The sequence below is a fragment of the Onychostoma macrolepis genome, chromosome 01, assembly GCF_012432095.1.
Source record: "Onychostoma macrolepis isolate SWU-2019 chromosome 01, ASM1243209v1, whole genome shotgun sequence".
Classification (NCBI taxonomy): domain Eukaryota; kingdom Metazoa; phylum Chordata; class Actinopteri; order Cypriniformes; family Cyprinidae; genus Onychostoma; species Onychostoma macrolepis.
Window position 1 is genome coordinate 5,761,543 of NC_081155.1, and position 27,307 is coordinate 5,788,849.

A 27,307-nucleotide genomic window follows, 5' to 3' on the forward strand; every position below is an offset into this window, starting at 1 on the left:
AATAATACATCTTCACATAAACATGCAAAACTCATGAATGTGAAAATTTTAATTTGTTTTCAAAGTATTATTTCAGAGATTTCTATAAAAATATCTATCTAGAATTTTTATTCAGACTAGAATCTCAAAGTCTATAAATAGACAGCGACATCTAGAGGACACACTTGCACACAGCAGCGGTTACCATGGTGACCAAGTAAGCACATTGCTGATTGATTACAATAGCTGAGAAATTAAAATTCACTGTTCTTTTTTATGGAACATTGCAGGATTTATTATAAACTAATCATCTGTGCACATCTTTTTATTTTATTTATTTATTTATTTTTTATTCTAATTGATATAATTGAAACTAAGCACCACAGCATATTCTGCTTTAATTTCACACTTTTGCTTCTGAAATATTCAGTACTTATTTACATCAAATGCTGACCAAAATCCCAAGTGTTTCTGATGATTTATTTCAGTCATTTGCAGAACAAAACACTGCACTGTCATTTAAACATCCTTCACTTCGACAGTCAAAAGTCTGACCTGCAACACTGTCTTAAATATACAGCAGAAGAGAACCACAAAAATAACAAAAATGCCAATCAAAGCCTTCAGTTCACTGAGATTCTCTGCTGTGGCTCGTCAGGCAGTGAGATGATTGACAGCAGCGTATTCACTGTAATCTTGATTATTCCTCAATCTGTCTCTGTCAGGACAGTCTGCTTTCTTCTGGAAGTTCACCACGGCGTAATTCAGATCCTCAGCAGATGTGATCAAGATCTGAGAGTCACCAGAGGCTTTCTGAACTGTAGAGTAAACACAGTCAGGAGAAACAGAGGGGTTTGTGGGTAATTGAGCAGTGGCATAAACAGCGTTAGAAGAATCAGAGGGGTTTGTGGGTAACTGAGCAGTGGCATAAACATCGTTAGAAGAATCAGAGGGGTTTGTGGGTAATTGTTTGTGAGTGTCTTTAATCTCATCATAATCACAACCAGCGTGAGAAACCTGTAGAGAGACAGATAAATTATTTACAGCTCTGAAGACTTTCATTATGGGAGACTTTAGAATTTATTCAACATATTTTATACGAACCACTCCGTGTTTTGCTCCAGTCTGAGATGACGATTTACCTCCTGCCAAAACAAGAGTCTTGAATTAATGACATTATATCACATTTCAACACTGAAGTCTGTTTTAAAACATCATCAAATAGCTGTGTTTTGCTCATGGCTCCTTGCAGCCTGTAGGTGGCGACAGATTCAAAGTAGGAAAACGCATGAACATATCTTTGTTTTAAACTCAGTATAAAGGAAGTTTCTGCATCTTAAGACATTAAGAAGGAGCTTTACCTCGAGACTGATGCTTCTTACAGAGAAACAGAAATAGGAGACAAACGATGATCAGAGCCAGAAGAACCAGAACCAGAGAGATGATCAGAGATAAACCTGAAAACACAAGAGAAACAATCAGATCAATCAGTCTGTTCACTCTGAGCTAAATATCAGATCAGATCATGGCTGTAGCTTAGCCTAAACAGACTTTCTGAGCACAGAATCACTCTAACCAGGCTCAATTTAAAAACACTGTGACTTGAGGTTAAAAATGTTGAAAAGCTAAAACAAGAAGAAAGAATTGTTTTTGAGGAAGGACATGCAGTGTCAAACCTAGTTAAGAGTTATAAAAATTTTCTTTGAAACCGCAAAATGTCTTTGAGCCACTGAAATTCAAATATCCATTTACAGTGCCATGCAAAAATATTCATACCCTTTATTATTTCACGTTTTGTTATGTTGCAGCCTTGTGTTAAACTGTTTTAAATGACCTTTTCCCCCACATATATTTACACTCCATACAACATAATGAAAAGAAAAAAAGAAAGAAAAAAATATATACAGATGTATGACAACTTTGCAAATGTATTAAAAATAAAACACGGAAATAAGTACATTGCATACGTATCCAAACTCTTAACTCAGTCCTTAGCTGAAGCACCTTAACAGCATTTGGGTATCTCAATATTTTGGTGCACTGAGTATTTCTTCTTCTCTGACGAGTCCCTCAGTCCCTGCCGCTGAAAAACAGCCCCACAGCATGAGACTGCTACCAGCACGCTTTACTTTTGGGATGCTACTCTGCAGGTGATGAGCAGAGCTGGTTTCCTTGATGCTTGGAATTGAGGTTCATCAGACCAGAGAATCTTGTTTCTCACAGTCTGAGGGTCCTTTAGGTGTTTTTTTGCTAATCCCAAGTGTGTTTTCACGTGTCTTACCTGAAGAGAGGATTGGGTCTTGCCACACCGCCATAAAGCCCAGATCGGTGGGGTGTTGCAGTGATGTTTGTCCTTCTCTAAGTTTCTTCCATCTGCATATATGATCATGGAGCTCAACTAGAGTGACCATCAGCTTCTTGGTCACCAGTATAACCAGGCCCCTTCTCCATAAGTTGCTCAGTTTGGTCAGGAGCCCGGCTCTAGGAAGAGTCCTGGTTGTTCCAAGCATCCTCCATTATGGATAATGGAGGCTACATGTTTCTGTGAACCTTCAATACAGCAGAATTTTTTTTTTTCTTTTTTCTGAACTCTTCCCCAGATCTATTCCTTGATGCAAACCTGTTTCTGAGCTCTACAGGCAGTTCTTTTGACTTCAGGGCTTGGTTTTTGCTCTGATATGCATTTTCAGCTGTTAGACCTTTTCTGAGACATGTGTGACTTTCCAAATCTTACTCATTCAAATGAATTTGCCACAGTTTAACTCCACTGGAAGTGTAGTAGTCTCGGCCCGCCCAAGAGGCCATATGACTGACAGGTAAAGCAACCAATCATGTTTCGTGTAAAAATCTCAGACATATTTTAAAGATTCTATGCCGTGAACTTAAACTTTTTCACATACTTTTGAAAATTCAGCGTTTAGTTGATCCTGACAAGCGCTCGTCGTCAGTTGTAAACATGATGGCTTTCTTCTTTCGTGAGGGGGTTTGGCGTCACAGAATTTTTGTTTCCAGGCAGAACATTAAAGAACACGACACACACGTCTACTGGAAATTCTGTATAATCTAACCAATCCGATGACGACTTCGACACTCCTGAAGTGTTTCCAGATAAGTGTGCCATATGCATCAGACGTTCAGCCAACGGTCCGTGGACGTGACGTCTGAGGCTGAGACTAGAAGTGTAGTAACATCTACAAGCGATATGATTGCTCCTCAGCTAAATTTCAAGTGTCCCAGAAAAGGGTATGAATACTTATGCAATGGAATCATTTCAGTTTTTTTATTTCTAATAAATTTGCAAAGTTGTTACAAACCTGTTTTTGCTTTGCCATTATGGTGTACATTGATAGATTGATGTGGAGAAAAAGTAATTTAAAGCAGTTAAACATAAGGCTGCAACATAAAACGTGAAAAAAATGAAGGGGTATGAATCCGTTTCGCAAGGCACTGTATGCGACATAAATGCCTGCTTTTGTCTTGATAGGCTACAAACTACAAATTTATCTCAATAAATAGGTCTATAATATCAAACTTGATTATTAATAATTAAGTAATAATACTAATACTAATAATAATAATTATTATTATTACTTTACATATCAACTATTTCAAAGTATTACATTTCATGACTTATTTGAAAGTTGAAAATGGAATCCCAGTCAACACGTGAGGTCACGCGATGATCACAGTGATGTCACACCATTCTCATACGGTGATCCTCACAGTGTGAGTAATATGTGAGCTCATTGTGAATTCAAAATGTTGAGCAGGTTGAGAGGAGGCAGTTCAAATATCAGTCGCTGGGGGACATTCTACTTCCTGTTTCTCAACACTATCACAGAGATATCACAGTGCTCTCACATGATGAGCTCATGAGTGCACACCCAGCTAACAACTTTCTGTTATAAGAACCTTCTCCAAACATACAACTGACTTCCAGACACAGCCTTCGATGAAATCAACTGAAATAAACGAATCACCAGCTTCACTCATTATTAACCAGACTGACTTTATTTCTGTCAGACATCTACAAAAGCGCTTATTGAGATGATTTAGATGATGATGTTTTATAGTTTTGTTTGACGTTACCATCGTGGTGATTAGTGTTTGCTTTAGTTGGGCTCTTGACACTTGACTTTATAACATTATATTTTTTTGGGGCTGCTGTAACTGTGTTTGTAAAGCACATTTGTTATGGCAAGAAAACCAAAAAGAGACTGCAACCAGGTGATATTGATTTATTACTAATGATAACAGTGCAACCGTCACCTAGATTCAGTATGCAGTCTTTGTGAGGAGTTATTAATCTGAAGTTTCTAACTACAGCTCTGTGATTATGCAGCATAGCAGCTGTCTCATAATAGTTTATGAAGGATTATAAAAGCATAAGACATAAACATTATTAACTACCCTCTCATTTAAACACAAAGAAAGACATCAAGAATCAGTATATGAATCTCAACAATGGTGACAATCAAAAGCTTCATGCTGCAATGCATGCTGGGTACCTAGTCTCTGTGCAGTGAGTGCACTTTGACCTCACATTAGTATGAGCACACAGTGAGGGCGCTGTGAGGTTACACTTTTAGCTCACTGTTACCTCACATTGTGACCTCATCATGAGTATCCTGGGAGATCATGGTGACATCACTGTGAGATCAAATCGTTGACTGGGATGTTTTTAATGTTTAGTAATATCTTTTGGCCACTGGGGGTGTCTGAGCTCCTCACAAACTACATCATGAATCACATGTTTGTATCTCAGCACCTGCTGGTGTCCAACTAGATGGAGATGTATTGGAAACTCTTGTGATCAGTGGAGATGTGACTGATGAGAAAGAAGAAGCAGATGATGAAGATGATGATGATGATGATGATGAAGATGATGGTGATGATGTTGATGTTGTTTCTGGAACATCTGCATATAAAACATGAAAACAATGCATTTCTGAAAGATGTTTATTTATTTATTTACCCCCCCCCCCCCCAAACACACACACTCATATCTTGAAATCACGTGTTTTATGGTAAATATAAGTCTTACTGATGTCATTCACTACCCAGAATTCATGTTTGCTGATACAGACCCAGACAGAAGCAGATGAAGGAAACACCACCCAGTCAACAATTTCATCTGACAGTGATGTCACCATGAGCTCACAATGTGAGGTAACAGTGAGCTAAAAGTGTAACCTCACAGCGCCCTCACTGTGTGCTCATACTAATGTGAGGTCAAAGTGCACTCACTGCACAGAGACTAGGTACCCAGCATGCATTGCAGCATGAAGCTTTTGATTGTCACCATTGTTGAGATTCATACACCGATTCTTGATTCTCTCTTTGTTTTTAAACAACACAGTAGTTCAAAATGTTTGTATCTTATCATGCTTTTAAAATCTTTCATAAGCTATTATAACACTGCTGGGTCCTACGCTCTATAATCACACAGCTGTTTATTAAAAAACTTTAGATTAATGACTCCTCACAAAGACTGCATAATGAATCCATGGTTGCGCTGTTATCATCCACAACAAACCAATATCACCTGGTTGCAGTCTCTTTTTGGTTTTCTTTGCCATAACAAATGTCCTTTTCAAACACAGTTACAGCAGCCCCAAAAAAAATTGTTATAAAGTCAAGGGTCAAGAGCCCAACTAAAGCAAACACTACTCACCCCGATGGTAATGTCAAACAAAACAATAAAACATCATCATCTAAATCTGTTAATTCTCAATAAGCGCATTTGTAGATGTCTAACAGATGTCTAACACCCTAGACATCTGTCTAACAGATGTCTAACACCCCCCCAATGTGACCTCATTTCAAGTCCTATTTCTGATTATATAGACATTATACTGTTTTAGATTTTTTCGTAGCTTCATATCTTGCAGTATTGTAAATATCAGATAATTTGAATAATTTACAAATCACCTTGTGCACATAAAGTTTTCATCTGTAGCAATACAAAGATCACAGACATCAAGAATCAGCGTATAAATCTCAACAATGGTGACAGTCAACAAAATGCTTCATGTTGCAATGCATGCTGGGTACCAGCATAGTACAAGCCTCTCCCATGTATCCCAGCATGCATTGCAGCATGAATAAACAACGCAGCTGAATTGTCTGATTATTTTCTTTTATTCTTACTATTTTATTTTACGTATGCTGTTATAGTTGTGACTTTTAGTAGCTTGTTTTGTGATGTTCAGAATTTTATCTGAATATTTTCTTGACTGTCACCATTGTTGATATCAAATGATATCATTTGACTTTTCCATGATGACTTTTACTGATGGAGAGCAAACGGCTAAGGCCAGGAAAAGTATCTCGAGTCGCCTTCAGAGCTTCCTGTGTTTCATCACTCTTGACATGCTTCATAGCATTCAAGAATGGACTATTCAACATGCACAGGAAACGGAGCATGTTCATTGGTTCATGGCCCTCCCTGAACTAATGGCATTTATTGCAATTGTCATCTTGCGGGGGCTTACCAAGGTTCCATCACTACGTGATTGCTGGTCAGCAAACCTGGGAAATCCACATATCATTGGAACAATGCCGCGAAACCGCTTCTAAGACATCATGCGACACCTACGCTTTGATGACAGGTCCACCTGGAGTGATCGAGCAAAGACTGATAAGTTTGCTGCAATTTCCAGTGTGTGGGGATCATTTGTCACCAATTGCATCACGTCCTACAACCCTGGTCTACATATCACCGTTGATGAACAGCTTTTCCCGTCAAAGACTCGCTGCTGTTTCCTGCAGTATATTGCAACTAAACCTGACAAGTTTGGGATCAAGTTTTGGGTGGCTTGCGACCTAAAATCCAAGTACATTTGTAATGTCCTCCCATATCTTGGCAAGAACCCTAGTCGTCCCAGTGGAGAGAGACTGTCTGAAAATGTAGTGATGAGGCTGATGGAACCATTCCTAGACAAGGGCAGAAATGTTACCACGGACAATTTCTTCACATCGCTGTCACTTGCGCATAAACTTCTTAGCCGGAAAACCACCATCCTCGGCACAGTCAACAAGATTCGCCGGGAAATCCCTCAATCCGCTAGACACACAGATCGCAATGAATTCACCACTCAGGTATGTTGCAGGTCTTTTGTGGTTCTATGTTTATGTGTTTCTAATTTTTAGAATCAACACCGCCAAGTGTGTCATTGTGTCATTGTGTGTAAAAGTGCTATGAAAATAACAATTTATCTTATTTATTAGGATTTTTCAACCACTGCTGCTACGCTGACGGCATATGCGCCCAAACGGAAGAAGACCGTCTACATTCTTAGCAGCATGCACAGCGTGATTCAGACTGAAAATACCACCAAAAGGAAGCCAAACACTATCACCCTTTACAACACCACAAAGTGCGGCGTGGATCTGATGGACCAGATGGTGCGGGAGTACACTGTCCGCAAAGGGACACGGCGCTGGCCAGTTGCCGTGTTCTATAACATGATTGACATGGCAGCACTGAATGCACATGTGCTGTATCAAGCATGCACCGGAAGGCAGGAAAGACGGGTGGACTTCCTGGTGGAGCTTGCACGAGAGTTGGCTAACTCTCATATGTGTGCGAATAAGGCAAGAAAAGAACAATTGCTTCGGACACAACCCTCCACACCTAGCCCTGGAAAAAGAGCCATGTGTCAGGTCAAACACCAATGCAAGAACAATCATGCCACTGTGCGATGTGTTCACTGCTACAGATACACATGTGGTAAATGCAGACGGGAGATACCATGGCAGTGCCAGGATTGTGAGTGATTGCTGGAATGTACTCACTCACTTTTTAATATTATTTGTAAATATGTGTACAAATGGTTGGTTTCTTTTTTATTTTATTTTGTACTGTTTTTATCAATAAATCTCAGCAACAAAGGAAAAAAAAAAACATGCGTGTTGATTTCTCCCTAAGATGGCAAAGTGAAACACAAGTTTCCTTGAAGTGGCTCAGCATGGCCCCACATTGTTTGCATAACAAAAGCAACTGTTCACAGCTGATTAAGGATATTAGCCTAAAGCCTTCCAGCCCATCGGCTGTCCTGCGGGTTTTATAGGTAGAAAAGCCAAATGGCTGCTCTCTGGGACTTCTAGTGTTAATGATCAATCATCACATAATTATCTCCTTAACTCCAGCACTGCTTCAATTCTACTTGAACACTCTGTAGTGTGGAAACACATGAACACTGGAACAATTTAGACCAAATCATTTTTTTGAGTGTAGCAATACACAATAAAGCGCTATATAAATGCTTCATTCATTCATTCATTCATTGAGCAGAACAGCATTATTCTACACAAAACTGCATTTTTGACTGCAGTCATGAGCAATTATAAGGAAACTTCCTCTTTTTAACTGTGGTTTGTGGTTTTGCTCTGTTAAACAGACAGAACATCTAAAATTAACCTGCTGGTAAACCTGTGTGAACAGAATCAGGTCTCTTACAAACATCAGAGATCACTTTCTTTGAACAGTCAGGAAACATGATTCAAGACACACCGCGATCTGCTGAATGGAAGCTAGCTGTGACTTCATTCTGATGAATATGAGTGAGAAAGTCATCTGTACCTGTAACGCTGACGAGGACTCGTGTGATGAAGCTCTTGTGTCCTTGATCAGACTGAACTCCACACCAGTATTCAGCTGAATGTTGTCGAGTCACATGACTGATGGTTCCCGTCAGGAGCTGCTGCTCTCTGTCATCATACAGCTGGATCTGTCCCTCAGCACTCCATCTTCTGCTCTCCTCCACAGACGTCTCTTCAGCACAGAGATCAGATCCAGATCTCCTGCAGACAAACTTCACATCAGCACTGTGGGATTGTGGGTATTTGCAGCTGATGTTCACAGATGCTCCTGCAGCAGCTGAGAGACTGATGCTCTTCTCACAACAATCAGCTGTTTGAGAGTCAAATCAAGTTCACATTAAACAACAGATTCATCAGTTCTACCATGTAAAGCAATGCATGGGTGAATTCAAATGGCTCACCCTTCTTAATATCCAGGTAAAACTCAGAGAAGAAACTGTAGTCTTCGGAAACTGTAACTATAATCTTATATTCTCCAGAATCTTTCACATTGAGGTCTCTGATGAAAACATTTAAGGAACCTTCAGATCTGTCGTCATAAACAGAAAATCGACTGCCATGTGTCCATTCTGCTGCTCTGTTAGTGTTTATTAGAGTAAAACACTGAAGTACTTCAGTATTACATACATCTATCAAAAGGTTATTTTGTTGCATCTCATATTTAAATTTTATAATGATGTTTCCTCCTGAATATCCCATCACTGTCCTGATTTGTTGACCTGTCAAATGCAAAGCCAGATCATTTGTCAATGAACACAATGAACACATCTTGTGCACTCTTTATGAAGAAAAATCCATTGATGGCATATTTTATAGGCTGCACATGTTAACAACATCAGTTACAGAGTATGGTGATGTTGTGTAGATCATTGTGAGTTTGAGTCTCAGTTACTCACCTGTTATAACATTAAGCTTCACTTCAGTATATAAATCTTTTCCATATCTTCCAGTTCCACAGTAGTAAATGTCAGAATCCCGTTCACTCAGATCTCTGAAGGTCACCATGAAAACTGCTGCTCTTGTGTCGTCATACAGAGAGAATCTTCCAGAATCAAACCATTTGTTTTTAGTATTAGTCCTGATTTGGTATTTGCACTCTGACCACTGTCCATTACAAAAATACTTCTTATTGTCTGTATATTTTCTATCATATCTGCATGTGATGCTGACTCCTCCTCCTGAATATCCTGTCACACTGATGGAGCTCAACACACCTACAACAAACCAGCATCTTACAACACTTAATTTGTTTACTTTTTATTTAAGAGACTAAAGAGTGGTCAACTTTTAAATTGCGTCAATTTATGTCAATTCATGAACTAAAGTTAAAGTCTCTGTGGTGTTTTTAGTGATTTACTGTGAGTTCAGATTCTTACCAGGAATCATCAGCAGAGTGAAAGTCCAGATGATCTTCATTCTTCTCTCTTATTCAATAATCTTCTTTGCTGTTATAGATTTAGTTCTTCTGAAGCTCTCGGTGTGTGTTCAGATGAGTTTTAGTGTTTCTTTCCTGGTTACATCATGTTTAACATGAACTGATGAATGTGAGAGACGCCCACTTCCTCTGAGAGAGAGAGAGAGAGAGAGAGAGAGAGTGTGAGAGAGAGAGATTAATAAAAAAGGGAAGTGAAACTATTATTTCACACATGCTTTATATGAACATGCAGGACTCACTGATAAAAAGATCAAACACGTGCAAATACATTTTTACAGAATTATCCTATCATTTCAATGGCTTATTTTACCAGAATTGTAATATTTAAAGGGGTCATATAATGCTATTTTAAAGAACATTATTTTGTGCATTTGGTGTAACAGAATATGTTGACATGCATTAATGTTCAAAAACACATTATTTTTCAAATACTGTACATTATCAAGTAAGGCTCGCTGCATCCTACGGTGTACATCCAACCCTGCCCACATCCAAGTGTGACGTCATAAGCCACAGACATACCCAATACAGCCCCGTCCACGTCAAAGCGTTACATCAGAAACCATGCCCCTATCCTATACGTCACCCTGTGATTCCCCATCCCCGTACCGGGGAAACCTGGAAGTAACATTATGTTGAAGCAATTTACGGCTGTTTCGGGGATCTAAATGAAATAATGTTTTCTTTTGTTTTACTAATACACGCTTTCTTATTTCTTTAACTCTTGTATGGTATTCGGGTCTGTGGGACCCAGAGGTGTAAAGTCCAGGGATCAAAAAGTAAAAGTCCTGCCATGTTTATTCCACCCATGAACTCAGCAGCTGATTTCACCAGAGGGGGAACCAAGTCATTCCTTTCAAGTCACAAACGCGTCTCGAGTCAAATCCCAAGTCCTCAAAGAGTTAAAGTTAATGAGATAATTAAGTGACTAATTAAATGATGATCGTGCATTAGTGATGAACACCTGCTGTTTTTGAGAATTACAGAGGATCAGATGTTAATGTTTTATTGGTTAAAATGATACCACCATCACGGAGGTCAGTGTTTGCTTTAGTTGGGCGAGAATAGGAACCATCCCCTGCTCAGCAACCTCAGGTTTAACGATCCTAACTACCATCGTCCAGGGCAACCAACTTCACCAAGTATTTGCCTTTGTTGACTCTGGGGCTGCGGGGAGTTTTATGGACTATGAGATGGCCAAGAAACTTGACATTCAGCCAGTTACCTTCCGGAAACCCTTAAATATCACGGCAGTTGATGGCAGTCCTCTGGGAACAGGAGAAGTCAGTCAATGTACTCCACCTCTTCAGTTACAGGTTGGGCAACACCAGGAACAGATACAGTTCTTTCTGATTCATTCTCCTAAGCTTCCTCTAATCCTCGGCTTTCCCTGGCTGACTTTACACAACCCACATATTGATTGGTTACAAGGGGTTGTTAGAACCTGGGGAACAAACTGCCAAGTTTCTGATAATACCTTCTGCCATTCTTCCAAGCTATTAGAGACTTTTCCAAAACCCTCAGTTGACATCTCCAGGTGGAGATCTGCATCTTTTTCAGAGACCCAATCCACGGACGTCATGGCCGTTCCTGAAATGGAGCCAGTCACAACCAAGTCCCTAGCTCATTGTCCAGAGTTATCCCGAGTTCCCCATGAGTATGCTGACCTCCATGAAGTCTTTAGTAAAGCCCAAGCTGCCACATTACCACCTCACAGGTCTTATGACTGTACTATTGAATTGGTTCCTGGTACTTGCCCACCACGTGGAAGTCTCTATTCCCTCTCCGGCCCTGAGAGATTGGCAATGGATGAATATCTCAAAGAAGCCCTGGACAATGGATTCATACGTCCATCCACTTCACCTGCGGTGGCGGTTTTTCTTTGTTGAATAGAAGGATGGGGGTCTCCGACCCTGCTTAGACTATCGAGGTTTAAACCGTATTAACATCAAAAACCGATACCCTCTCCCTCTTATGACCATGGCTTTCGAGATCCTGCAAGGGGCTACTGTCTTCACTAAACTTGATTTGCTTACTTCAGCTCTGTTGCCCAGCCTCTTTCTGCATTGACCAGGAAGTCAGCTAAGCCATTTGTGTGGACCTGCAAAGCAGATCAAGCCTTCAACAAACTAAAGCGACTTTTTACGTCTGCCCCAATTCTAACCCTCCCTGATTCAGAGCTGCCTTTTGTGTTGGAGGTGGATGCCTCAGACGTGGGAGTGGGAGCTGTCTTACAGAGAAGTAAGAGCGATAACAAGCTTCACCCATGTGCTTTCTTCTCCTGTCAGCTTACCCCAACGCAGAGGAATTATGATATTGGAAACCGGGAGCTTCTGGCTGTTAAGATGGCTTTGGAGGAGTGGAGGCACTGGCTGGAGGGGGCCAAACACCCATTCCTCATCTGGACGGACCACAAGAATCTCACTTACATCCAGGAGGCAAAGAGACTGAATGCCCGACAAGCCCGTTGGACCCTCTTTTTTAACCGGTTTAACTTTACTCTCTCCTATCGCCCAGGTTCTAAGAATCTCAAGCCAGATGCACTCTCGAGGCAGTTTGAGCCACCAGAAGCGGAGTCCTTTCCAGAGCCCATTCTCCCCACTTCTAAAGTGGTTGCTCCCATTCAATTGGATGTTGAAACGGCTGTTAAGAGGGCCCAACTGCAGCAGCCAGGTCCAGGTAATGGCCCACCAGGGCGCCTCTTTGTTCCTAACCCTCTACGTTCTGAGGTTTTGCAGTGGGCTCATGGTTCTCTCCCTTCCGGACACCCTGGAACTAAGAAAACATGCAAGCTCATCCAGAGGAAGTTCTGGTGGCCTAGATTGCAGAGGGACGCCCGGGACTTTGTTGCCGCTTGCTCAGTCTGTGCCCAGAACAAGGAGCCAAGGACCCACCCTTATGGCCTGCTGCACCCGCTGCCCATTCCAAGACGCCCTTGGTCCCACATTTCCATGGACTTCATCACAGGCTTGCCACAGTCTCAAGGAAATACGGTAATCCTAGTAGTGGTAGACAGATTTTCAAAGGCTTGTCACCTCCTACCTTTGTCCAAGCTCCCCACAGCCAGCCAAACTGCGGATCTATTGATGAGGCATGTGTTCAGGATCCATGGTTTTCCACAGGATATGGTTTCTGATCGGGGCCCACAGTTTACTTCCCGGTTCTGGAAGGCATTTGGCAGACTCATTGGATCCTCCATCAGCCTGTCCTCCGGCTTCCACCCCCAGTCAAATGGCCAAACTGAAAGTATAAATGAGAGGACCCACGTTTCATCTAGGACAAAGGGTATGGCTCTCAACTAGAGACCTTCCATTGCGGGTGGAATCCCGCAAGCTGGCCCCTCGATACATTGGTCCTTTCAAGATCCTCAAAGAGATTAATCCAGTTTCTTATCGACTCCTCCTGCCCAGGTCTATGAAGATTCATCCCACTTTTCATGTTTTCCGTTTAAAACCTGTTGTTTGCTCTACTCTGTCTTCAGCCAGGAACCAGCAGAAGTAATATAGGACAAGTTCATATTAACAATAGCTATACAAATTGATATTGTTTTTCTGTGAATAAAATGATTAAATGTAAAATATTTAGATTTTTTTATTATTATTATTATTAATTAAACATCTGTTAAAATAAACAGTAAACTACATTTAATAATAATAATTCAACAAAAAGTATGATTAAGTTTAACAGTCCTTGAAAGTAGAGCTCGTTTTTTATATTGCATACTGTTATGCTGCTATACAGTATATGCACCAGAGCAGGTGCCAAATCCTGCTCCTGTGCTCAGTGGTCAGTTTTCACCTCCACGCACACAGGACCCTCACCCTACCACATCCACTGCTAAAACTCCCATCTTCTCTACCACATCCACTGCTAAAACTCCCATCTTCTCTTTCTGTCCCCTCACTGAAGCTGAAGTATCCAAGCTTCTCCTCTCCAACCATCCTACAACATGTCCTCTTGACCCAATCTCCTCACACCTTCTCCAAGCAATCTCACCCACACTCTTACCTGCACTCACACACATCATCAACACATCCCTCCTCACAGGCAACTTCCCCATTGCGTTCAAGCAGGCTCGGGTAACCCCACTGCTCAAAAAACCTACATTAAACACTTCTCTTATAGAAAACTACAGACCTGTCTCTCTCCTTCCGTTCATAGCGAAAACACTTGAACGAGTTGTCTTCAAACAAGTCTCACTGTTTCTTTCACAGAACGACAAACTGGATGCTAAACAGTCAGGTTTCAGGAGGGGCCATTCAACTGAGACTGCGCTTCTCTCGGTCACTGAAGCCCTGCGAATTGCAAAAGCCCATTCCAAATCATCAGTCCTCATTCTGCTGGACCTATCTGCCGCTTTTGACACTGTCAATCATCAGATACTCCTGTCCACCCTCTCATCACTGGGCATCACTGGCATTCCACTTCGCTGGTTTGAATCCTATCTCACTGGTAGGTCTTTCAGGGTGGCCTGGGGAGGGGAGGTATCCAAAGCACATCAACTGGTCACTGGGGTTCCTCAGGGATCAGTTCTTGGACCCCTCCTCTTCTCCACATACACTACATCACTGGGTCCCATCATACAGGCACATGGATTCTCCTACCACTGCTACGCTGATGACACCACTCCGACTCTACAGCATGACTTCACGATCCAGTTAGGTTCATCAACAATAACCCCATCAACTTCGGTCAGAAATCTTGGTGTAATCTTTGATGATCAGCTGACCTTCACAGACCACATTGCAAAAACTGCTCGATCTTGCAGGTTTGCACCATATAACATCAGAAAGATCAGGCCCTTTCTGACAGAGCATGCTGCACAACTTCTTGTCCAGGCCCTTGTCATTTCTAGGCTGGACTATTGCAATGCTCTTCTGGCTGGACTTCCGTCTAACACAGTCAAACCTCTACAAATGATTCAGAATGCAGCGGCACGACTGGTCTTCAACGAGCCCAAAAGAGCCCATGTTACACCTCTCTTTATCTCCCTGCACTGGCTACCAGTCACGGCTCGCATCAAGTTCAAGACACTGATGCTTGCATATAGAACAACCACTGGCTCAGCACCCGTTTACTTGCACTCTCTATTAACAAACTACATCCCCTCCAGAAATCTGAGATCTGCTAGTGAGCGACGCCTCGTGGTACCATCACAGAGAGGCTCAAAATCACTCTCTAGAACATTCTCGTTCACCATTCCTGGCTGGTGGAACGATCTCCCCCCCCCATTTGGAATGCTGGATCCCTGTCAATCTTCAAGCAACAACTGAAAACTCATCTCTTTCGACAGCACTTGAACTTAAAAAAAAATAAATAAATTATCTTTACTTATTCCTTCCTTTGGTAGTTTGTATTTATTTGAACAATGCCTGAGACTTGGTGTTGCAAGCACTTCGTCTGTCTGATTGCCTCTTCAAGATGAATCGCTTTATGTATTCCCCAATTGTAAGTCGCTTTGGATAAAAGCGTCTGCAAAATGACTAAATGTAAATGTAAATGTAAATGGAGCACCACTGTTCTGCACTAAAAAAATGCACTAGTGAGTGCCCATTCTGCAATTACACCAGTATGCCACAGCTGGTGTATTATCACATCAAAAATCACTTTCAGTGGGCAGCGCAACATCATGGTGAGTTTAACTGTCTTTTGCTTATGTCACTTTAGTTAAAGTTTAATATGGTGCCGAACCAGCCAGCAATGCACTGTGCATGCTTCTGATTTAATTGCTTGTGAATTTGTAGTAGAATGTTTAATTTTAAGGCTCAGCTAACCTTCATTTTCTGCATTCTGCACATTGACCTTGGGTCTTTGTTGACATGGGTCTTTGTTGCTCAAACCACAAAAAAATGTGCTTGCACATGGATGGTGCTGATGAAAATTCTGTCTTGCGATTGTCCACCATCCAGAGCAAAATGCAAACAAGTGAAGGTTCAATTTAGGCAATTTTCAACAAACTTATTTTCTTTTTTTACCCTTTCAGATTTCACCATTTTAAAATGTGGTCCAAATTTTCTGAAGCACATTGCCACCCATGCTTCACCACCAATCCAGCCTCAGTCTTCCTCCTCGGTCCAGCAGCTGCTGCCTCAGGCTTACTCGGTCCTGCAGACACTGCCTCAGTCCTCCTTGGTCCAGCAGCCGTAGCCTCAGTCTTACTCCTCGGTCCAGCAGCCGCTGCCTCAGTCCTCCTTGGTCCAGCAGCCGTAGCCTCAGTCTTACTCCTCGGTCCAGCAGCCGCTGCCTCAGTCCTCCTTGGTCCAGCAGCCGTAGCCTCAGTCTTACTCCTCGGTCCTGCAGACACTGCCTCAGTCCTCCTTGGTCCAGCAGCCGTAGCCTCAGTCTTACTCCTCGGTCCAGCAGCCGCTGCCTCAGTCTTTTGTGTTTGGAGTTCACACAAAAGATGAAGACAATGACTGGTAACCAACAGTTGGTGGTCCCCATTGACTTCCATTGTATTTTTGGGTGAACTATCCTTTTACGTATACTTACTTTTGTAGATGTGCTTACAGTGTTCAGAATGTTAATACTCTCAGCTGTTGTTGTATTTACCAAAGAGTTTCGATATTTGTCCTATTTAAAACTTGACTCTTCTGTAGTTATATTGTGTACTAAGACCGGCAGAAAATGAAAAGTTGCGATTTTCTAGGCCGATTTGGCTAGGAACTATACTCTCATTCCGGTGAAGGAGTGGATGCCGAGCTGCCATATCCTTCATATTGATATTAATTATATTATTATATATTATTTTTTGTTTGACTATTAATCAAGTTATGGCAAGAGTGAAATGTGTAACCTTATGTGCGCTTATGAGATATTAAAGAATCCTGCTTTATGCTGTACTTCTACTCTCTAAGATGATGACTTCATAGTGTGTGTGTAACGAAGGCAAGGCAGCCTTGAAGTTCTGATAAGTGCTCTGTGTGTATGTATGTGTGCTGGTAGCTCTCTCTCTGTGTGTTAGAAGACTGTCTCTGTCAGCTGCCACCATCCTGACCAAAAATGGGTGTCCGGAAGACACCTATCTTGTATGATCCCTGATCGCTGACGTCTGCCCAATCTGATGGAGATATGTTTGAAGCATTTACGTCCATATGTGGAGATTGTCTAAGTTTATCTAGGTTTTAGAACCTATCAGAATTTTGATGACTTATGCACTGACGCAATTAGCAACCTCTGTTAGGGTATAATTGCTGGTGTTTTTTAATTGTACGCAGAGCGGCCTACGAACTCGATTGTGAGTCTTGAAGCTGACTTCTGCTGATGAAACTGCTAACTGTCTTCAGTAAATTTTCTTCATTTTTGTTTGAATCTCTTGACTTCTGGTCTTTATTCAACACACCTGGTCTGAGGGTCTTTACTGTAAATTCCCCTACAGTAATGGTGGAGGATGCGGGCAGTCGTTTTTCGGTGACATCCCTGATCAATCAATGAAAGAAAGAAAGGTAGGAAAGAAAGATTTTATCTTTAAAAATTATTCTTGGTTAGGGACTGTCTGTGGTGGAGGGAGTGTGGGAGAAGGGAGAGCGATACTCACTCAGACGTGAGTGAGGGACACCAGACTTTTGTATGAATTTGTTTTGGGTAAACTGGTGTCATAGAATGAGGTACACCTGTAACGTTAAGTTACCTTGTGTATGTAGAAAAGGTGTACGGGTGCACACTTATAGGTCTTAGAAGTAGACTTGGAGTTGAGAGGTGTGCACCACAATTTGAAGTACTTTCCGTGAGGGGAAAAGGTATAGTCCGGGGGTGGACAAAACGCATTCTCTATTTGTGGCACTGAGAGCTGTAAAGGCCAGATAGGGCATTTGTGTGAAGGTATTTGAAATACCGAGAGAATGTAAGACGCTAGAAGGGGGGTTCTAGTCGTAAATCGCTCAACCAACTCTCTATTCCTTCCGTCTCAGACAGGGGCGCCCCGAGTTTAGCGATCAGGTCAGGTCAGTTGGTTAGGGAAAAGAGTAACCAAAATTAGTGTTAAAAATAATAATAGTTGAAGAATAAATACTCATATCCATATATATAAGTTACGGCAAGGATTGATTGATCTGGGATGCATCAGGAACAATCCCGAAAGAGCTAAAATTTTGTTTTCATGACCCTAATCGGACTGGACCGGTATATGGAAATTCTGGAATATACTTTGCAGTTTCATCACGCAGAAGTCAAGTGCTGTTGGTAAGATCGCCGCCTCAATCTCTTGTTGTTATAATCTGTTTTGGTTTTCAATTGTGCTAGAATTATGGCTGAAAAATTAGGTAACTTGCTCAGCCCTGATAGAAATAATGAAACGGAAGAGAGCAAATGCTGTAAACAGCTCGGCTCTGAAGCTCTGACCTTAAAAGTATTCTCTGAATTCATTGAAAGAATGATGAGTCTGGGCTTTGATTCTGATTGGAAAGTTAAAACAAAAACTTGACTGGCTTTTAAAAAAAAAGAGAACCAGAAAGATACAAATTTCTAAATGCATGTACCTATCTTCAGATGTGTAAAATGGCTATTTGTTAAAAATAATCCCAGAAGTAAAGGATTGATAATTTAATCTGATTCTCTAATAATATACTGAACAGAATTCTGGGTTGATTAAAAGACTGTGTAGGCACAAAAATTGGCAGTAGCATTTAGGAAAAACTTAGAAGCTTATGTTTTGTTTTAGAAGATAAGATTGCGTTTGACTGCAATGAAACAGTTGTTTTTATCTCATGCTGGCCCCCACCATGACTCTGGTTTAAGCTGTAAAAGTAACAGAGACATGTTCTGAGTGAAAAATTTGTAATTTGTATATTTACTGATGTTTGGGCAAAAGAGTAATTTTACTGTCGGATTGTAAAAATTTAGCCACTCAGCATCATAGCCAAATGCCCATTTCCAGTGAAAAAAAAAAAAAAAAAAAAATGATGAACTGATAATGTTGTAAACAAGTAACATAAACGGGGGTTTCAAAGTTAACTTTGAAGAAAGCATGCTAGCATGACCCGAAGTAACATATCTGGGTCAGATAACTCCTGAAAGATTTAAAACCATTGTTGAAATTCCAAAGCCATGGCCAGAATTAAGGGAATGAATAAATACATGTTGATGTACAATGTACTGACAAGGACGGCAAAATAACTAACTTTGAAGAAACCTTTGAGTTGCAAAAATAAAGTAAAAATAAATGTTTATTTGGAAATGCATGTCATTTCTGACAAGCTGGGCTAGAGTAAAATGATAGTACAATGAAATTATGTTGAAAGTTAATGAAAATGCATTGCTACCAGTCCTGAATCCCTCAGTTTTCTCTTTCTCATTCAAAGTCAGCTAAATGCTGTTATCTGAGCCTGTGTCATAAGTGATAACAAGCTATTTATAGTAAAGCACAGTGTTTGAGTTGAAAATCACTGTGATGTTAAAGGACATGTTACAAGAAATTCAGATTTTATACATTAAGAGGGCAATTGTTAGTTAATTGGCAATGAGTAGTTAAATGTTTCAACTGCCCAATACATTTAAGAAATAAAAGATTGTAAAAAGACTTAATAACAATCTAGGAGTTATTGTTGAAGAGACATGAAGCCTCTAAAATCATATTAGACCCTGAGCTATAGAAGTAACGATTTTGAATAATTAAACAGTTGTATTGCTGCTTGTTCTATGACCAGTAACTTATCTGTCTTATTTTTACTCTCCACCATCATACAGGGCCCGATGGCTGCAGCTATAGAAGTAACAGAAAAATTACACTGAATGGACGGGTGTGAAAAATAAATTCACTGAGTAATCTCAGCATGATGGCTTGAAAATATCCAATTGATTTTAGTGATTAAATATTAGTATGATTAACCTGTCTCAATGTTTTAACACTAGTAGGTGCTGTCAATGGCTCTCATGGTTCTTGAGTGCAGCTTTCCTAAGCTGCAGAAAATACCGGATTCTGGAAGAAAACTGTCGAGGATGTTACAGCAGGAAAGAGCGGTTACCAGTGTGCATGAGGTGATTTCTCAATGACGGGTAAGATCCTCTTCTGGCCAATAGAGGACAACCTAAGGCAGGGGGTCACCGCCACTGGGCACCTGCCCCGAAGGGAGGTGTTATATGTGAGATGGTAGTGGAGTTGAGCGGATGCTTGATAGGCCTAGAGCATCGTTAAGAGGGGAACTGTAAGAAGTTACAGCAATCTGCCTCAAAAATGTGAGCTCCTCCAGACCTGATCACCAACAACCGCATTCCTTCATGGCTTGTTTTTCATTGTGACAAGCGTCCACAACTTGATGCAACTATGCCAGGGGATCCCACCCTGAGGAAACGGAGCTTATTTATAAAGAGTTAATGGCAATGGGCTTTCAAGAACCATCTGAGACCATGTGATGACAGCCATTATTTTGAGACAAAATTTCTTATGAGGCTGAGATGATATTGAACTAATATGTCTATATCATAGTTTTTACTCATGCATGGCATAAGATGATTACAAGACATGGTGGTGGCTAAAAATGAAGACTGCTGGTGCTGATTCAAGAGATGGTTTGGATAAAAATTTAAAAAAAAAAAGGTTAAGGGAATTAAGCATTTAAGATAAAAAAATAATTTTAAGAAATGCTCCTAGCATTATGTATTTTAAACAGTCTAAATTGAGATATAGAAACCTTGACATTTTTAACCCATTGGAATGATTAAGGGTTATATGTTGTAATGAATTTGATATTATAGTCTAAGTTAAAGTTTGGTGAAACTGTCAAATGATAATTTGCACAGTAAGAGAGAGAGACTGCTTGAGTGGAGGCAGGGACGGTGCTCTGCTTCTCTTATCGGCCTGCTAAGCAAGAGTAACCAAAACAAAGCAATGATTTTAAGACCAAAACAACCCAGCTGATTTTTCTCAAAATAAAAATCACTAATGAACAGGCAAACTTTGAGACTAGATAAGAGACTAGCTACAAACTAGGTAAAACTGACAGAAAAATGTTAAGTTTAAATCCTTACGATTTAACACCAAAAGCAAACCTTGAATATATAAGCTGCTTCGACATTCATGTGTCTAGTATGTGCGTGCGTGAGGATGATTACTCTATATGTTGGGGGATAATTCTGTTTCTATTTTGTGTATATTGTGTCACTAACCTCTGGAATGAGTGTTTTATCATTACAGATGGGTTAAGTGAAATGGCAAACTTTACAGAAGTCGATAATTCTTATAGAATCTGATGAAAAGAGGATACAGAACGGGACGAGCTTTAACTGGATTGGTCATCCAGCTCTGTCTGCTACTGGTAATAACGACTTCTTTTAGCCTTCATAATGCTGATTTGAATCACTCTCTGGATTAATAATATGTTTAAAAGTGTTTATATGATTTGGATTTGTGAAATTTAAGATTGCCGTCCATAATGGGTTAAAAATCCATGCCTAAATTCAACTGAGGGTATAACTTTAAACAAGTTAACACTTTGATATTCGAATGGTAAAGGTAAATATTTTAGACTTGACGGCAGAGAAACAGTGATACATTGGCTAAGTCACTAACCAAATTATCCAGAGAGCACCCTCACATAAAGAAAGGCTGGTGGGAAGACAAAGGAGTGAACACAGTTGATGTGATATGGGTTAAAAGCAAAGCAGCTATAATGCTGTCTGTGTGTGTCCTCAAGGTTTGAGTGACGCAATAGTTTGGGTTATGTAGAATAGAAATAATTTAACAAAAACTTTTGGATCTGCTGGCTAACCCATTGATGGAGGAAGACAATAACAAAGGGTTTTAATTAAAGGAAATATAGCAGCTGAAGTTAATGTTTAAAATAACAAAATTGGAATAGGATCTACGGAGCTGTTTATGACACCTGTCAAGTCAAATTAAATTAATATTATTGTGAACACTGACAGGGCTTTTTGATAATTTATACTGTTTCAAAACAGATTTATAGAAACTGAGGATGTCTCTTTAATGAATATTTGACAATTTAGATCTGAGCAATAATATTGTTTAAATAGTGATAGGATTGTGAAATCAGTCGGCTATTGTTCAGTTTATAACATTTTTTGATTTGAGAAGTATCACTGCCAAAAGACATATGATTGAAGGGTTTTTAAGACTTTGATCCGCTGACCTGTAAGCATTTCTAACTGACAAGACAGTGAGAACTAAACTGACTTTACACGAGGTCTTGAGAATTTGATCTGAATGTGCCATTAATTTAGTGTTTAGTAATTTAGAGTACAGTAATATGGTATGATAATTGAGAAGATTGCAATAAAAAAAATAAAAAAAATAATAATAAGGTAACGAGTATGATTAACAGTAATGTCATGATATAAAAATACATGCATGACAATAAGTGAACAAGTTAGTTGTATTTTTGAAGTTATACACTTAAAATGTCATTTCAACCAAATGTTCTTAACATTGACAAGTTTAGGTTTATGTTCATTTATGTTTAATGTGGACTATAATAATTGTAAATGGATCTTATGGTGAAAGTAAAACTTAATGAAAGGGCTATTAAGTAATAAAAAATAGATCTATTCTAGGTTTTCGAGGAAATAATGATTATGTTTTCTTTTATTTCCATTTTCAAGGATGGCTTAATCTGGGTCTTACTTATTTATGGGTTATTTTAAGTTAGACTACCACTTTGTTTTGACCCCCAACATGGTTTCTAATGGGGGAGTGAATGAGTGGATTTACAATCCCTCTTCTTGCACTTTATAATGGATTGGAAATAATAGTTTTTGTAAAACCAGTGTATCTATCAGACCAAACCAGTGTATCTGGTATTTAAGTTATAAGCAATGTCTGTATTTGGTATCTGTGAGGTGACTGAGGGTCTGACATATGTCAGGAATGCAATAACAGTGTTTATTCATTTAGCCCGGCTTCCAGAGAAATATATATGTTTATTGTAATCAGTTTATTTTACAATATAACCAAATTAACCAAAAGTCATCATAGTTGTATAAGACATGTAAAAAAAACAAACAAGGCAAATTTATTTCTAAAGGGTCATGAAAATGAATTAGTTATTGTGCATGCAGTTTTATTTCATAATACTTTAAGGAATTGTTAAATCTGGTTAATGAATATGCAATTTTAGTTTTAAGGCTGTTGGCTAAATGTTTTGTTTTAGAAGGTCAGTGTGAAGTAGCTGTAGTAGGAAGAGAGGTATTTACAAAGGTGTGTTGATGAAAGCATATATGGATGGAGGACACTTTTCCAGTTAGAGGGACAAATAGAATGATTCACTGGAAAAGGCATAACTTTTTATGTGAAGAAAGACTAGTGCAAGTGCAGAAATAGTGGGATTAAGTAAGTTGATGGATGTATATGGGAAGTATTTTGTACGAAATAATGTGTTTATTACTAGAAATGTTAGACAGTACCAGAAATGTTAAGTATATGCACCTGCTTAAGATGACCAACAGCCTGTTATTAGCATGACCTCATTTAGTAGACCAGACGTGGGATGGGACCCCACATTGGTCTAAAACGGGGGACTGAAGGAGTGGATGCCGAGCTGCCATATCCTTCATATTGATATTAATTATATTATTATATATTATTTTTTGTTTGACTATTAATCAAGTTATGGCAAGAGTGAAATGTGTAACCTTATGTGCGCTTATGAGATATTAAAGAATCCTGCTTTATGCTGTACTTCTACTCTCTAAGATGATGACTTCATAGTGTGTGTGTGTAACGAAGGCAAGGCAGCCTTGAAGTTCTGATAAGTGCTCTGTGTGTATGTATGTGTGCTGGTAGCTCTCTCTCTGTGTGTTAGAAGACTGTCTCTGTCAGCTGCCACCATCCTGACCAAAAATGGGTGTCCGGAAGACACCTATCTTGTATGATCCCTGATCGCTGACGTCTGCCCAATCTGATGGAGATATGTTTGAAGCATTTACGTCCATATGTGGAGATTGTCTAAGTTTATCTAGGTTTTAGAACCTATCAGAATTTTGATGACTTATGCACTGACGCAATTAGCAACCTCTGTTAGGGTATAATTGCTGGTGTTTTTTAATTGTACGCAGAGCGGCCTACGAACTCGATTGTGAGTCTTGAAGCTGACTTCTGCTGATGAAAATGCAAACTGTCTTCAGTAAATTTTCTTCATTTTTGATCGAATCTTTTGACTTCTGGTCTTTATTCAACACACCTGGTCCGAGGGTCTTTACTGTAAATTCCCCTACACCGGCGTAATAATCAAGGAACTTTGCTGCCGTACCATGGCCGCAGCAGGCGCAGTGATATTACGCAGCGCCTGAAATTAGTCCCCAGCTAGGTACCTAGTTATAATATAGCTGGGGACTACTTTCAGGCGCTACGTAATATCACTGCGCCATGGTACGGCAGCAAACTTCCTTGATTATTACTCCGGAATGGGAGTATAGTTCCTAGCCAAATCAGCCTAGAAAATCGCAACTTTTCATTTTCCGCCGGTCTTAGTACACGATATAACTACAGAAGAGTCAAGTTTTAAATAGGACAAATATCAAAACTCTTTGGTCATTTTTGAACGCGATGCTACTGGTCTAATCGGATTGATCTATGCTAAACTATGCTAAAAGTGCTATCACCAGACCCAGAGATCGGCTAAATGGATTCCAAAACGGTAAAACTCAACTTATTAACTCTGGGGGAGTTTGTGGCGGCACGTAAAAGGCGGAACTGGGAAAGTGAAACCAAAACAATTGTCGTGACCGCCAGCGAATAGGAACGAGAGTCTAATTTGGGAAGGAAGTGAGGTATCTATATATAGTGGAACAGAATCAAAGATGGTGGTGGTTTTCTGAACAAAGAAGTTGCGAGGAATTAGGGTGAAAGTCGCACTGGTTTCGGCTGAGCGCACTCACACGCACTGTGTATGCTGGAGTTTGGCCGGAGGGTTTCAAGGAAATCGTTGTCCGAGCTGCGGGACCAGCGCAGAGGCGTGTGTGGTTCGGGAGCGAAGGGAAGTGTTCCTGCCTGGATACCGTTTTTTCTCTTGGAGAAAATCCACCTTCTCAGGGGCGGATCTAGAAAATAATTTTTAGGGTGGCAAAGGGGTGGCATGGGGTCTATGAGGGGTGGCAACACCAAAGCAAGCCCCCATGCATATTTTTGGGGGATTTATTGTCTGACAAGCACAGTTGTGTTCACAAATATTGCATTACCATTAAGTAATCATCTATACTGTTTAAAATGAAAAATAAATAACATTTCAATATCTATCATGGCACCAAGTCCATACACAATATAAAAAACTTTAAGAGGTTGTAAATGTTTCTGAGCTTGTATCACTGAAGAAGACATGCGATTCTATTAATATTACATAGGCTACTTAGATGGTATAAATCACGTTTTAGTGCAAGTTTAAGAGTAACACTTTTGAATTTCCTAACATTAGAAAGAAATACAATAATATCAAAGCATTGAAGCTGGATCAGTTTTCAAAACAATGTTTGATTTTCTGTTATTACCAGAGGTGGGGATGTCTGTAATGACCCAGAGCACCATCAATAGTCTAGCAACACCCCAGCAACTGCATAGCAAGAGCCTAGTAACCACCCAGAATATCCTAGCAACCAACTAGCAACACTTTAGCAAACATCTAACTGACCAAACTATTTATGTTTCTTAAAAAAGACTTTAAGACATGCCAGAGTACATTTGTCTTTCAAACTTTTCAGTATAGTTATTACAGGTATTCCTAAATGCTTACAATTCAAATACACAGATGACTTTCCTGCCCAGTGAACACTCATGAGATCAATAACAAAAAGCTCTTATTAAGATTCAGGAATTATTTTTGCAGCTCAATGTCTATTACAGTATACAACTTAAATTAAATTACAGATAATAATAATAATTCAGCAATGAACTTTTGGGAACAGATCATTTTCATTTTACTACTGTAAAGTAATCTTGCAGTATATGAAAAACACTAGAAAAGTTCAAATACCAAATAATTGTATATGAACTTGGTATTCACCACAATATAGTACAGTAAAAAATAAGTAATACTAATTAAATCAGCATCCTCTGCACATTTGGTCAAATTTCATTACAGTATACAGTACTATAGCAGTTTCCTGGTCTCCTGACAAAAGACTAGCTATATCTCAAGTCATTTCTCAGTTCTGCAAACATGCAGTACAAATAAAAAATGGTTACAAATTAAATTTGACAGTCACATGTTGTACAACATGTGCTACAGTTTACTGTACATATAGAAGAGTGAAATTTCCATCATCTAATGTACTGGTACTGTATGTAATTATACTGAATGCTCTCTCCTCTCTCCGTTGTTAGGATGCAGAGATTCTGATTGATGTCATCAGTTTTGCAGCCTAATGTTTAACTTACTCATTGTTAAACTTTTTGAGAAACGAGTCTTTGTTTTGAGAACTGAATTAATGATTTGGGAAAATGGGCCGACTAAAATCAGTTATATTATGTTAACAATCCAGAAAACTGCAATACAAGATTCTTACCTAACTCGGCTATTAGTTTTTGTGATCAGCATCTTCTTATCGATTTCATGTTATTGTTTTGTCCGATGTGGTAGAAAGGCCTCTATATCCATGATGAAAGTGGCGCGAGCGGTCGGAGAATCGATCACCAAACAATTACGGGATGAATCTCAGATATATATAGACGGGATTAGATTTTTCAGAGGACTTCTGAATAAACTGAGAAGCAGATTCACGAACAAATGTACAAACAATTCGTTATAGTGAATGGGCTGCGCTTTGTGTTTTTGACTCAAAAAGAACCGGTTCATAAGAGTCATTTGTTAATGAAGCCGACTCCACTGGGCGCGCTGCGTGGGCGTGCAACCATCGTGCGCTATCATTGCTACGGCTGAAAAGTAGCATATGAAACACTGCTTACATTTATATTTTATTCTGTGATAATTCTAGGGTGGCAGGTGGGGTGGCACAGCTTTTTCTTAGGGTGGCATTTGCCACCCCGTGCCACCCCGGTAGATCCGCCCCTGCACCTTCTTTCACTGTTTGTAAAACTGTTTCCCCACGAAAACGAGCGGCCGGTCATGGCTCATGGCTTGTGTACCGCACACACACACACCCAAAGTTCACTCACACCACATTCGCTCAAGCATACTGTAATGTACAACTCCCCTTAATGTGAGTATTTTCTTGTTGTCGTCTTTTATGAAGTTGTATAATGAAGTGAGTGACTAAAATTAATCTTTGTATTTTTTCCTTTTTTTTTTTTTTTTCTTCTTATCGGTTTGCAATTGTAAATTGAGAACTGGACTATCGCAACTGCCGCTGCGAATACGGACTTAGACTGGAGGCTCTCGGTCGCTG

The 27,307-nt window shown here is 39.9% G+C and overlaps 2 protein-coding genes across 7 annotated transcripts in view; both read right to left on the bottom strand.

Moving 5' to 3' along the window:
* The window catches only part of LOC131538316 (CMRF35-like molecule 2), an 88,535-nt gene that overhangs the window by 38,338 nt on the left and 22,890 nt on the right, over positions 1 to 27,307 (bottom strand). The window lies entirely within an intron of this gene.
* Positions 447 to 26,859, bottom strand: LOC131538277 (uncharacterized protein DDB_G0271670-like). 6 transcript variants are annotated; one of them, XM_058772090.1, is made up of 10 exons: positions 26,468 to 26,851; positions 13,061 to 13,258; positions 9,960 to 10,147; positions 9,480 to 9,797; positions 8,985 to 9,302; positions 8,564 to 8,893; positions 4,748 to 4,897; positions 1,341 to 1,436; positions 1,084 to 1,124; positions 447 to 996 (listed from the first exon to the last, which is right to left on the bottom strand). In XM_058772090.1, exons 3-10 carry the CDS (start codon positions 9,997 to 9,999, stop codon positions 634 to 636), a joined length of 1,656 nt encoding a protein of 551 aa, XP_058628073.1. In that variant the 5' UTR covers positions 10,000 to 10,147; positions 13,061 to 13,258; positions 26,468 to 26,851; the 3' UTR covers positions 447 to 633. The 6 variants fall into 6 exon arrangements, with proteins under 6 accessions (XP_058628073.1, XP_058628045.1, XP_058628092.1 ...); XM_058772062.1 differs by lacking the exon at positions 13,061 to 13,258; XM_058772109.1 differs by lacking the exon at positions 13,061 to 13,258 and having other exon boundaries at positions 9,480 to 9,625; positions 26,468 to 26,849.